The 13,226-nt window shown below is 42.2% G+C and overlaps 1 protein-coding gene across 2 annotated transcripts in view; it reads right to left on the bottom strand.

Moving 5' to 3' along the window:
- The window catches only part of PRDM6 (PR/SET domain 6), a 118,066-nt gene that overhangs the window by 13,848 nt on the left and 90,992 nt on the right, over positions 1-13,226 (bottom strand). For both annotated transcript variants that reach the window (XR_007155586.1, XM_047874853.1), the window contains exon 7: positions 6,059-6,235. Coding sequence is in view for 1 of the 2 variants with exons in the window: in XM_047874853.1 (XP_047730809.1) it covers positions 6,059-6,235 (177 nt within the window). In the remaining variant the exon portion in view is untranslated. The remainder of the gene's footprint in view (positions 1-6,058; positions 6,236-13,226) is intronic.

The raw sequence follows: 13,226 nt of genomic DNA, 5'->3' as shown, positions 1-13,226 counted from the left end.
TACGTTATATACAAAGTAACTAGCCACAGAGATAATTACCATAAATAAATAAATAAATAAATAAATAAATAAATAAATAAATAAATAAATAAAACATATCCATCCACTTTGGGGATTCTTGTATATTTTTTAACGCTGGGAGCCTGGGACTTGACCATCACGCTTGGATTTTTCAGGGCTCCCGTTCCATCTGAACGTGTCAGAGTGAAGAAGTTGTGTTTCTTTGATTGTCTTCCGGGGAATATTTTTAGCAGCCCGTTCCACTGTTAAAAACTGCACTGTGATCTTGACAAATGTATAATGTCAGCTTTAATGTATCAGACCTATCAGCTCAATGAAAATAACTCAGAAGTATTGATCAGCTAATGATTTTTGGTGTATTCATTAGCGTCCACGGTTAGCTCATCCTCTCTGCGGGGCTCCCGAAGGGCTGGTGACATGTTATCGCATTGCTGATCGTTTATTAGAGAACCGATCAGTTACTGGATCAGCGTGTCAGAATATACTACCTTTCACGGCTGACCAACTTTCAAATTATTATATTCCTTTTTAAAAAAAAAAATTCTGAAGCTTCAGAATCCATTTCAAAGCCAACTGTTTGAAAATTACAAGGAAAGACCGTGTACCTGGGTCACACTTCTGCACCTCTAACCTTGTATATGAGAAGATAAAGAATTCACAAGTGAGAAGGTTAGTGCTTCATATAAGGCACAAGTGTACATCTAAACGTAATAATTAACTATCCAGGCTGGACGGAAACATTAAGAGGAGAATTACATTACTCTCAAGCGTGTGCCTAACTGGCCTCCTAGATACTTACTCTCTCGAAATAACTTGTTGTAAAAGAAAATCTAAGTCTGTCTATAGGACTCCCAAGATCCTCACTGAGAAATCATCTTGGGGCACCTGGGTGCCTTAGTCGGTTGAGCATCTGACTCTTGATTTCGGCTTAGGTCATGATGCCAGGGTTGTGAGATTGAGCCCTAAGTCAGGCTCTGTGCTAAGCATGAAGCCTGCTTGAGATTCTCTCTCTCTCCCCGCCCCCCTTCCCAGCTTGCACATACTCTCTCTCTAAAAGAAAATAAAGTAAAATGAAATAAAATAAAATAAAATAAAATAAAATAAAATAAAATAAAATAAAATAAAATAAAATATAAGTAAAACAAAATAAAGTAAAATAAAACAAAATAAAATAAAATAAATCATCTCTACTGCCATCTGCTCCAAGTGTGAATGAAAATACATGCAGATATGTGCATCGGTGTGGGTTGGTTCCTTACCAAATGAGGAAATGAAGACAATCGGATACAGAAATAATCTTTTAAATAAGGAATGAGCCTCCATTTTACATTCATCACCTTTAATTTTAGAAAAAATCCATTCACAAGTTATTTTCATAGTTTAATGAAACTCATCAGAAGGACTCCATGTAAATACCTGGGTTCTGGCAAGTCAAAGCCAGACTTCATCCGTGTTGGCATGTAATTAACCCTGAGCTATATCACAGATGGGAGACCGGGTACCTCTAACCCTGGACTTCATCGAGCGCAGCAGAAAAAGTAGCAAAGCACGATGGGGGTAATGAGCTGGGAGCAAAGAAATGCTCTTGCCCACACGTCTTCCTCACTATGCTGATGTCACAGCCACGAAAGGAACACTGCGGGAACGATGATGTGGAAAGTCATCCAAATATTCCAGCACAGAGAAACCCCCAATTTTCTATGAATATGGGTATCTTAGTTATATTTGATTTCCTTTTAGATCGGAAATCATTCTTTACTTAATCTGATAGGTGACTGGATTACAGGTACAGGGAACCTAACCATGACCACCTGACAGTGACAGAGGCCAAAATGAGGTCAAGTTCTGTTACACAGAATGGAAGCTCCAAGAAGCTCTCTTTCGTGCCTCTACAGACTGTCACCAAACGCTTGTTGGATTGGACCGAACTGCACAGGGCTTGTACATACGATGTGCTCAATGCATATTTACTGATGTGCTCTTTTTATTTGCTCTGCTGCATGAATCTTGTTAAAATATTAGATGATATTTGGAATATCCTTTTTTTTTTTAATGTATATACTGAGCCAATCTGTCTTTCCTTGAGGCAAAAACGTACGGATGAGTATTTTTCCCCTGCTTCTAACAGACATGAACAGAAGAACCTTTCCTGTGGGAAGTTTTGGTCTTCCCAGACTCCAAAGCTGGGCATCAAGCAGTTCACATGGGGTCCTCCAGGCAGAGCTAAGCAGCCCTGCCCCCCTAAAATCTTCAGAGATTATGGTTAATGTTTAGTAATAGAGAAGGAAAAAGGAGTCCTTACTATAAAGTAGTTTTAGATGCCAATTCACTTCCTTCCTTCTTTCCTCTTTTCACTAAAGAGCTTGGCAAATGCTGTTAAATGAAATGATGCCTTGCTTTTGCTCCTTACTGTCCATGACTTCCAGTGTCACCGTACAAACTGAAAGCCAAGACCTTCATCATGCTCCTTTGATAGGTATTTTTTTCCTATGGGCTCTTTTACTTTAGAAGTTCTACGTAGATACCCAAGTTGGCTGCCAACAGGCCCACGATCTACCTGCAGCTTGAGGGGTGGAGTATTTCAGTGGGCTCTCAGCCAATCAGATTTCAAGGCAAATCCTACACTGAGACTCTGATCTCTTAACGCCATATCTTCTCCAGCCTTCTTTGGACAGCAATAATCTTGATCTGCCTAAACCCACATCCCAGCAGATTTCAGAACTTGGAAAGGGCTCTCCCCTGTCATGGCAGGCTCCTGAAAATTCTGTGAAAGCCTCCGGGGCCCTGGGCGGGTGGGACAATTTGGAGACTGAGCCACTGGAGGCATCTAGGTGCAAGTTGCTCAAGGCATACAGTTGAGGATTCTGCAGCTTTACGAGGTTCTTTTCCTTCTTTGTAACGTTGTTTAAGCCAATACCCATTAGGTGAAGTAGTAAAATTAACTGTTGAGGTGAAATCCGTTTTTATTGACTAATCTGCAACAAAGGTTTTTTTGAATGTTTGTTTTATGAGCTTGTAAAAGAGTATCTTCATAATATTTACAAATGTCCGTGGGATGGATATCTGTGGGCAATGGTGAGAAGCTTCCCAAAACTCCCTTGGGATAGTTCAATCCAGAACGATCTGATTGTACACACTGAAGGATTTAGTTTTCCATTTCCTAGAAGATGTTTAAGTCTTGCACTATTAAAAACAGCATACACTCAGTTCTCCCCTGGGAATATATATTTGATAAACTAAAAACACACACACACACACACACACACACACACACACACACACACACCAAAAAAAAAAACAAAACTACCCAACCATACATATAGCATGTAGCCATCATCCCAATAAGAGTAAAGGCAGAATGAACTAAAACACACACACAGAATCTAATCCAACCAATTCTCATGCTTTTCTTAATTCGTTTTCCAGATGAAATTACGTGATGGTCACAAAAACACACTTTTGGAAAGGTAAATGATACAATTATTAAAGCCCCTCAAATATTAACCTGATGAATTCAAAGTAAGTTAAAATGGCAACGCTATTGGAAACATGACAAAAACAGGAAGTTAGAGAAAAAAAAATTGAGTTGGAGTCAACGAGGTTACACATAAGTAACACCTTAACATTAATAGAAATCTATTTCGCATTTTGACCCTGAAACCTCTTCAATTAATTACTAAAATCTATTTACACAGCAACAAGATAAAAATCAATCTGATTCCTGGCACCGTGTCTGTCCGGCTGCCCTCTCTAATGTAAGGGGCCAGAAGGATCGTCAATCCTACGTCTTTCCTTTTGCAAAGCTCTCTTGCTCGAAGGCCCTGGAAATGTGCTGCCGTCATCTTCCACATCCAGGGCAGTGATGAAGCCAGAACGTGCTAACCCTCTGAGGGGTCAGGACTGAGGGCAAGGAAAGAGTACACCAAACTCTAGAACCTGTGCTAACCACCGGCCCTGAGGGGATATTAGAAGAAAAGAGGTCCATTTGGGCGATCACAGCCCTAGAGGGTCCAGCTTGGCCAGGGCAATGCAGGCTTGACTTCAGATCTCTTCCTATCCCCCTTAGCCAGATGCTTTTGCACAGTCAACAAGCTACACCTATGTACACAGACAACAATTAAAACTATTTTTACTACCAATATATATCATAAATTAAACCAGGATGAAAATGAGTTAAGGATGATGAATAAAGGTAACTAATTCATGGGAGGTAAGCAAAGACGACCATCTTTGATGAGTCCTCCCTCCGATGGCAGACACCAAGGCAGGCAGGACCCGGGCCAGCAGGACTGTGCCACCCTGAGACAAGTTCACCCTCGGCTTGAGCACCATGGCAATGACATCCCATGCCAATAGGTCCAAATGGAAAATTATGGGTAATGAGAGCCTACAAGACTCCTTGGCTGAGATTGAGCAAGATTCATCTCTTATTGCCTCAATTATTTCCCTTCTGGCTTGAACTTGTCCTAAAGAAAATGAATAGGCTGTACGTCTAAGTCCTTTTAATCCTCCTTCTTAACCACCGAAAGCCAGTACGGCAAATGAGTAGAGACAGAGAGGGATGAACAGCAGAGTTCATCACAAAGACAGGAGAAGTTGCTTAGAGACAACTGACCAGACCAAGTCCAATGTGCTAGTCCACACTCCCAAGCCTTTCTACCTACTTGGGCTGCCAGAAATACCTCTTTCCTTTGTCTATCTGGAAAACTATTCATCCTACAAGACGTATCTTCAACATCATCTCTCCCAGACAGGATTGACTCCTCCATTTCTGTGCTATCCTATGGCACAGAATATATATATATATAATATATATAATATATATATTATTTTCCTGCCCTTCACTTTTGCAGTCTTTACCCTATGTTATCATACTTGTTTATGAACTGGGCTTCCCCCATAAATTATGTGGTCTTCAAAGATCGGGAAGTGGAGATGCATTCACCTTTGTATCTTCCGCGACTAGGTGGGTGCCTAGTACAAAAGAAGAAATTCAGTAGGTATGTGCTGAATGAATGAATACATACATGGATAAATGAACGACTGAACGAGTGAGTGAACCAACAGGTCACCTCGCATGATTCAGATGTCCACTGTTTTCATGACTGTGCCGTATCTAGAAACAGTCTTTCACTCAGATGCTCTTACCTTGCCAAAGCCCTCGGAATTCATTCTCACCTCTTCCCACATTGCCTGAATCCTCAAGAATTCAGACATGCCCAGTATGTGGTTCTGTTTTGTTTTGTTTCACCAATATCGTAATTCTAAGATCCAAAGAACACACTGGAAAGGCCACAGGTTGGCCACTGTCACGGAGTCAAACCACTTTAACAGATGGGGAAGAGGAGGAAATAGTTCACCAGAATCCTAAAACGTTCAAGTTCCCCAAGAGATCACTATTTAAATGTCCTCAACTGGGGTCACCTCACCCACGGTCATAAACTTGCTGGTGGCCAAAAGGGGACACTGTAGGGGCTCTCCGCTTAAATTCTAGAAGCACAGACCCTCAGGAACTAGAATCTCTTTTTTTTTTAATGTTTATTTTTGAGAGAAAGAGAGACAGAGTGTGAGCGGGGGAGGGGCAGAGAGAGAGAAAGACACAGAATCTGAAAAGGCTCCAGGCTCTGGGCTGTCAGCACAGAGCCAGGCGCAGGGCTCAAACCCACGAACCGCGTGATCATGGCCTGAGATGAAGTCGGACGCTCAACCCACTGAGCCACCCAGGCTCCCCTAGGAACTAGAATCTTAAAATGACCTACTCCTTCTCCCTTATTTTACTGATGAGAGAGCAGACCCAGAAAAGATCATCTTGTGTCCATGGCCGCACAGCTTGAGCCAGGATCAGGGTATAGGCTTCCGGACATCGTTCTTTTAATGCCAACCACCAAACAAGGAAGTCCTCTCGGAGCCTGGATGCTCACCTTCCAAAACCTTCTCCACCCGCTGGCTGAGCTGAGCGGCACCGTGCCAGCTGGTCTGCTGGCTCTTGGAAAAGGCTAGGAGGAAAGGGGGGGGTGAAGGGTCAGGCTCTACTCACTTGAAGGGCTTTTCTCCAGTGTGGGTTCGGATGTGGTTGTTGAGGGTGGTGGCCCCGGCGAAGGCACGACCGCAGTAGCCGCACTTGAAGGGCCGGTCACTGGAGTGAGTGACCACGTGGTTCCTCAGCTCTGATGGTTGTGAAAAGGACTGCGAGCAGTGACCACACTGGTAAGGTCTGAAACAAATAAAGAGACTGCCTGGTCATCACTGTCTGTGTCAAGTCGGCAAAAATCAGCGTCACGAGGCAAGGGCCTTAACTTTCCACTGACATTTTCTCTGTTTTTAAAACCGCACCCAAGGCTTTGGCGGCTGGGTCCCCAAGACCGCACCTGTGGCCCTGGGAACACAATTCACGGAGCTTCTGAGACACATCAGTATTCCCAAACGAATATTCCTTGCGGGTATCAACCATCCCGTTTCAAGAACCCTCGCTTTCTTGTTTTTATCCCCACCCGAGGCAACTATTAGGGCGCTCTGGGGAGCACGGACAGTACGGGCGTGATTAAGCAGGAACGTTACCAGAGAAGATACGGAATTGTCTCTCATGATTCTGTGACACTTTTAACTTTTCAAAGTGCTTTACGGACAATTACGTAGTTTAATCTTTACAATAATCCTCAGGGGCAGGGAAAGCAGCTGTTACTATCTCTGTCGGTTCAGAAAACTGAGGACCAACTGTCCTCAGGGGAAATAAACTCTCGATGCCAAGGTCACCGCAGGGTGTTAGGACTTTATTCTGAGGTAAATATGCAGAGAAGTGGGCAAGTTTCTTGTGTGTTTCAATAAATAGGCAACTGCCTTGGGGTCTACAACGTAGACATTTGATAGTGTGTCAACACCGGTGTGCACCCCAATTTGTCTGTGACAAAAGTCCTGACTGGTACTTACTCTTTACACCCACACACCCCACACACATACACTAATATTTATCCATTGTGGGTCATCTTCTTAAACTTTAGCTCTCCAGTTTAATCCGTGGCAAGCAACGATTTAGAGCAGCACAGAAATGACGGGATGTCCCTGTGTCTGCAGAGGGAGGACGGTGATGGGAAAGCCAATGGAAGGAAGTTGTGACAAATACCTGATAATTAGCGAGATTATCAGAGAACATTCTTTCCAGTTCACGAGAAGTAAATCGATTTGGGGTTTTCATAAAAGACATTAGACTTCTGTCTGCTCTACCAGAGTTCTGCTGCTTACTTAAGCAGAGGCCGGTGAGTGATAGAAACCCTGGGGAGTTCTCCCCACTCACACAACTAGTTCTCATCCTTCTTTGATGGAACTCTAATTTATCAAAATTTTTGTGAGGAAAATTAATAATCTGTCATGAGCGATATTAACAGCACTCACGAAGCCCTGCTTTGTGGCCCAGACGTTTCTGGCTGCATTTAGAAAGCCAATGGCAAAAGCAGATTTAATTGCTCTAGCTTTCACAAATGCGTAGGCTCCAAAGACCAGAAACCAAGACGAAGGACGAGGAGACAATGGCGAGCGAGCATGTAAAACAATTCAATTAAGTGCAAAATAAAGTGTACCCTCTCATTTGTCAAGTGAAGTGCTTAATTGTGGCTACTTGCCTCACTGAACACAAATACTATTATTTTACCAGGCTTCAGCACGCTGAGCACTGATTGTAGAATTTTTTAGCTTGATTAATAGTCCAGGATTGGTCAATAACTCAATACTATACAATTTTAATTACTTACATTTAGAAATCTATTTAACTGCTCTCAAACAAGTTTCAAAAAATACATATAAGCGTCCTTGGTAAAGGAGTTTATCAATCTTGATAAATTGCACGTGCACTTTATTACAATTATTAAATATTGCTTTGAAAGCCATTAACATGATATGTAAATGCAAACATCTGCCTGCCAAGTCTGTTCTTTATAGTAACCGTTAACCTTAAAGTGTTCCTCAAGAAATCATTCTCTCAGGAGTGAACTTTTTACACTATTGAAGATTATAAACAAAATAATTTATTAATATATGCTATATCCACTGACAATTGATTTTTCTAATAGTGAAGGGACCATTAACAGTTATTAGCCTCTGGTTATCTATTTTTAATAGCTATCACAATAAACAATAAGCCACTAAATAAAGCCAATTAATCTTTTCTTTTCTTTTTTTTTCTAACTCTGCTGTCAAAAGTTGGGGTGATTTATTTCCCATAGTCAGGAGTCAATCCATCCTTTTTATGTTAATAGTCACAGTCGCGAAGATTTACACACCAAAGAGCGGAAATGACCATGGGGAGGCTTATCCTGAAGTCTATTATCAAGGTAATACCAAGGAAAGACAAAGAGAATTCTAACATCCATTTTGCCCAATACTATGGCCTGAGAGGCATTTGCTAGGTGTCCAGTGACCTAAGGCACAACTTTAAAAACTTCGTGGAATTTAGCCTGACTTCATGGAAGGGTCTGCACGACTTTGGGAAGTCCACTTCCTCATGGTTTCCTCGTCTCTCCGCTAAGAGGGACGTAGTGATTTACCTGCTCTCTAGCCTCCCATCATGCTCTGGTCCTGCTTCCAGACAATCAACCAACATGTGCAGCCTGAGAATCTGTCCCAAGACACAGCCCCCCAAGACGTAGCATCAACAACATGACCTCCATCTTGTATTGTGTGCACCAGCCAGTTCCCTGCACGGACAGCCTTCCATGGTTTTGTGAGTATACATACTAATTAGAATACGACCCATTTAATCTTATTTGGTAAACAGTTGAGAAGTCAGGGCAACAAGAAAACCCAGGACCAAGATGGAGAACCAAACCTTACTTGAACTGATCTCAAGAAACAAAGCAATATCCCTTCGTTCTTAGATATCCTGAAGAGTAAGATTTTATACCCCACGCTTACAGTCACCTCTGCAGAAGCTGACTTTATGTAGAGTTCAGAACTAGAATGTGAACTCGACTTGCCACTATAATAACAGATTGCCTCTCTCAGCCTAGAAATTTACAGGAAGTTAGCCTTCAGAAAGTCTGGGAGTTACATAGCAAGTAGACAAGATTCCTTCTTTTCCTGGATTTTCACTATTTCCCACAAAAAAAGTATGAATGAAAGGAAAAGATTCAAAAGTGATTTTAACATTGACTGCATCAAAGGGTTTCACCTAAGGATGTAGGCATACATTCAAAACGGAATGAAATCTCCAAGTCCAAGGGCAGGCCTTCGAAAACATGACCACCGCTATGGAATCTTCTTTGGAACAACTGGCCAGAGGAATTAAGGCTCACAGTTTACAACGGAAGTGATCCTGTGCCTCAGGGCACAGGGTTCATTGCCGTTACTCTGCTTTTTATTCTGATAACTAACATTCTCGTAAACGTGTCAAGGTGCGGCCAAAAGGTTAGGCTTCCTGTCCTAAACCTGCAAATCCAATCGATTTCAACTCCAAAGTTCTTTCTCCCTACGATGTGTCCTACTGGCAGGAGCATGGAAGGACTGACATCATCAAGCACCGCATTTAGCTCCCCTCTTCCCAGGATCTTAGGTGACTCAACAGCTAAATGTGAATATACTTTCTAAGAAAGCTCCCCCCACATCATCATACACAGACACCATTTCGTTATTATGAAAATATACGCAACAAGCATTCCTCACAAAGTGATGACATTTCACAACCAGAAGAAGCTTATGGATTTTTTTTTTTTTTTTTTATTTTAACTACTGGAGACATCTAGCACTGTTGTCCGATCGTGGAAATGTTATCTACACTGTCCAACATGGGAGCCATGAGCCACCTGGAGCTGTTCAGCTCCTGAAATGTGATTAGGGTGACTGAGAACTAGACACACTATTTTACCCCATTTTGATTACTTCAAACTTAAATAGTCTCATGAGTTTCAACGTAGAAATATCAAAGCCTCCTGAAAAACCAGAGTATGGTGCCCCATACGCAGTGACAAACTAACTAAAAACCAGGGGCACCTGGGTGGCTCAGGAGTTGACCATGTGACTTCAGCTCAGGTCATGATCTCCCAGTTCTAGAGTCTGAGCCCCACATCAGGCTTGCTGCTGTCACCCTGTCAGCACAGAGTCTCCTTCCAATCCTCCTTCCTCCCCTCCCCTACTGTGCTCTCCCCAAAATAAACAAATATTAACAACAAAAAAAGTAACTAAAAGCCAGACAAAGCCTGGGTCAAGTTAGTTAGCATCTATCGATGCTGGTACACATTTAAACAGAAAGCAAGCAAAAAGACAAATTTTGTACATCCCCTGGCATTCTCTGTAACTGGCAGCAACTACACCAAAGATTACCCCAGTAAAATGTGCAATTCATTTACTTGGGGTCTGTAATCGGTTTTGTGTACACAAAGAAAAAGGATGAAGCACTTAACAAAATTAAGTGTGGTTTGGTTTAAAATATTAATCCTTTGATTTTTTTCTTTCATGGCATGAAAGCCTCCAGGACAAAACTCGCTCAGCTGGGGCCACGTTCTCTCCTTGCCCCACCTCCGTCTGCCCACGTGTACATCTTCCAGAACTTCAAAGGGAGTGCTACTTAGGTCACTGCTGGCCATGCGGAGTGAGAAGCAAATGCAGCTGTATGTAAGAAGAAAAAGATTGCAGGAAAGCGGTGAAAGTACAGAGCCAAAAGGACCTGGAGAACACAAAACCCTAAAAAGAACAGAAGCTTCGCATTTGGGGGCAGGGGGACAGTGGAACACAAGAACATGGGCACACTGAAAACAAACGATCACGGTGATGGATCATCTCCAGGCTCCTCCCACCAAAGAGCACCTTCTAGGGTTACTTTCCCCTCTGGTACCACCACATCCAGTTACAAACAATGATACTCAAAACGACACAAATGTGAGCAGCTGATGGTACACCTGGGAGGCTAAAAGGCAAACGTGCCACGGAAAAAAACCAAAAAAAAAAAAAAACCCCAAAAAAACCCAAGGAGAAAAGAAAAAGGAGGCAACATAAAGATAAGCATTAGAAAGACACTTTCTGCAGACAAAAAAAGATGACAGGTTCATCAAAAAATAATCCACTGAGATTGAAGGCTTTGCTTACTCCTTTCTGGAGCCCCCCCAGTGGGACTGTTGAGGGTTTCTGCAGCAGAAAAACAGAAGAGAAAAGGGATTTCTAACTCCTGGTTCAAGCAAAAGGGATTTCAGCTGCCCTGGCCTAGGTCATAAGCTAATGCAAAACCCCTAGTGTTTATGAAGTTCCTAAATAAACCCTTGGGGCGTGTAGATGCCAACAGCTTCTTCCTTTTGAATCCACTCAGGGCAAAGAAAAAGTTAGTAGCCTGGGAAAAAGGAAGACAAGAATTGGGAGTCTGTTTGCAAAGTATTAACAGAACGGAATCGAGAAATAACACTTCCGTGGCCCCAGGACCCCCACGGATGTGTTTTGATCTTGAGTGCTAGTTCTTACCTGGCTAGGGCAAATGGAATTTATTTCTGCATTTAGTGTAAACAGCGTGGTCATGAAAAAGGGCGATCTGGCAACTCTAAGCGTCCCCGGATCTTTTTCCTTTATATCAAGGCAGAGACTTTTTGATGGTCTCTTCCATGGAAAAGCTCACGGATATAGACACACAAAGTCTCTTTTGATGAAGGTTCAGATGGGTTGGGTTTCATGGCCAAATATTCAGTCCGTTGAGTGAAAAATCTTTTGGACCTCGGATTCTGGGGCCTGTTTCAAATTTGGACGTGTTTGAAACTCTAACCTGTTTACCTTCTGACTTTGTCTTCGATGTCTTTTTTGCCCCTGGTTTTCTAGCACAATTTTCCTATCAAAATAAAAGCATGTGCGTTTTTCAAAGAGAGGGGAAATGGTGTCTGACCGGCAGGTTCCAAGCTTTATCACTGTATACGGCTGAATGGCCACCAACTGCCAAAGATGGAAAGCCAACTGATTTATGGAGTCAATAACTGAAGAAAATATGTACACTCAGCAGCTGTAAGTCTGAAAATAAGTCATGGAAAATAAGAGAAAAAGCTCCAAATTTCGCAACCGTCATACACAAATGTGATACTGAAAGTGAGTTCTTCCTCTTTCTTGGCAATTCACTCATGTGGTTAAGAATTATAGAGAGTATCTTCGACTTCCAAACTTGCTGGTGCAAAGTCCGCATTCTAGATTCTAGAACTGAAAAGAGCTATTCCAGTACTATAGGCAAAAAGCAAATCAGGTGCCTAAAACAAGTGCATCAAAGCGAGTGGGTATCTTCCCCAATTTTGCCTGTATCTCCCATAATCAATTCGGATACGATGGAGTAATTTAAGCACTGCCTCATCGTTACTAAGAAACCACGAACTTGATTACTTTGCCTATGAAGGGCCTAATTTTTTTGAAGTCCTAATTCTTAAATTCAACTTATTCGTGAATGATGGTGACTATGTCTGAACAGAGAGCAAAGACAGGGAAGAGAGAAGTACCCGCTGCTTGAGTCATCTGATCCCACCCTGGCTATGTACCTGGATACCAAGCACCCATCACTGTGCATCATCTGGGAAGGCCTGGCCACACCACACCTGGGCATCTGAGTCAAAGAAGCCCAGCCATGTCTAGCACAGAATGGAAAACTCAAGCCGTGTGGATTTCTGCCAGTAACTCTCAATTAACTTTAAATCAGCGCTCACCCAACAACCCCTCCTGCACATGTATTTGGTGTATCTAAGTTTTCTGAATTTATCAGGTGTTTTTCTGACAGCTTACATAGATGTTTTACAAATCATGACAGTATTATTTGATGGGACAGACTTCACAGGGACTTAAACCATAATATGCATATGGTTTTCCTAGTGTAACTGGGGTCGGACAAAATAGTCTGTTTCAGTATCCATTTACTGTAACATATTCTTATTGCTTTATGTGATATTCAGCATGAAATCAAATCATACTCAAAGCTAAGCCTGGCGTTTCAGGACCCAGAAACTTTCAACGATCATTTCATCTTACCTTGCACATTTAGTTATTATGATAACAACGTATCTGTGCCACTAACGAATCCATACATCTGAACACAAGTTCCTAGTAACACAAGTTAACGCCTCTTTTAGGCTTCAAAACTCCTAAAATGCATTGCAAACTTGGAAGAGAAGCATCTCGAAGCTACATGCGTACTTGCAAAACAGAGAAATTTCAAAGGAAACCCTTCCTGAGTGAGGAAAACACTTGCACAACTTTTGTGGTCACTT

This window comes from Prionailurus viverrinus, chromosome A1, assembly GCF_022837055.1.
Source record: "Prionailurus viverrinus isolate Anna chromosome A1, UM_Priviv_1.0, whole genome shotgun sequence".
Classification (NCBI taxonomy): domain Eukaryota; kingdom Metazoa; phylum Chordata; class Mammalia; order Carnivora; family Felidae; genus Prionailurus; species Prionailurus viverrinus.
Note: the sequence above shows the minus strand (reverse complement) of the source record. Positions and strands in the feature narration are given on the sequence as shown.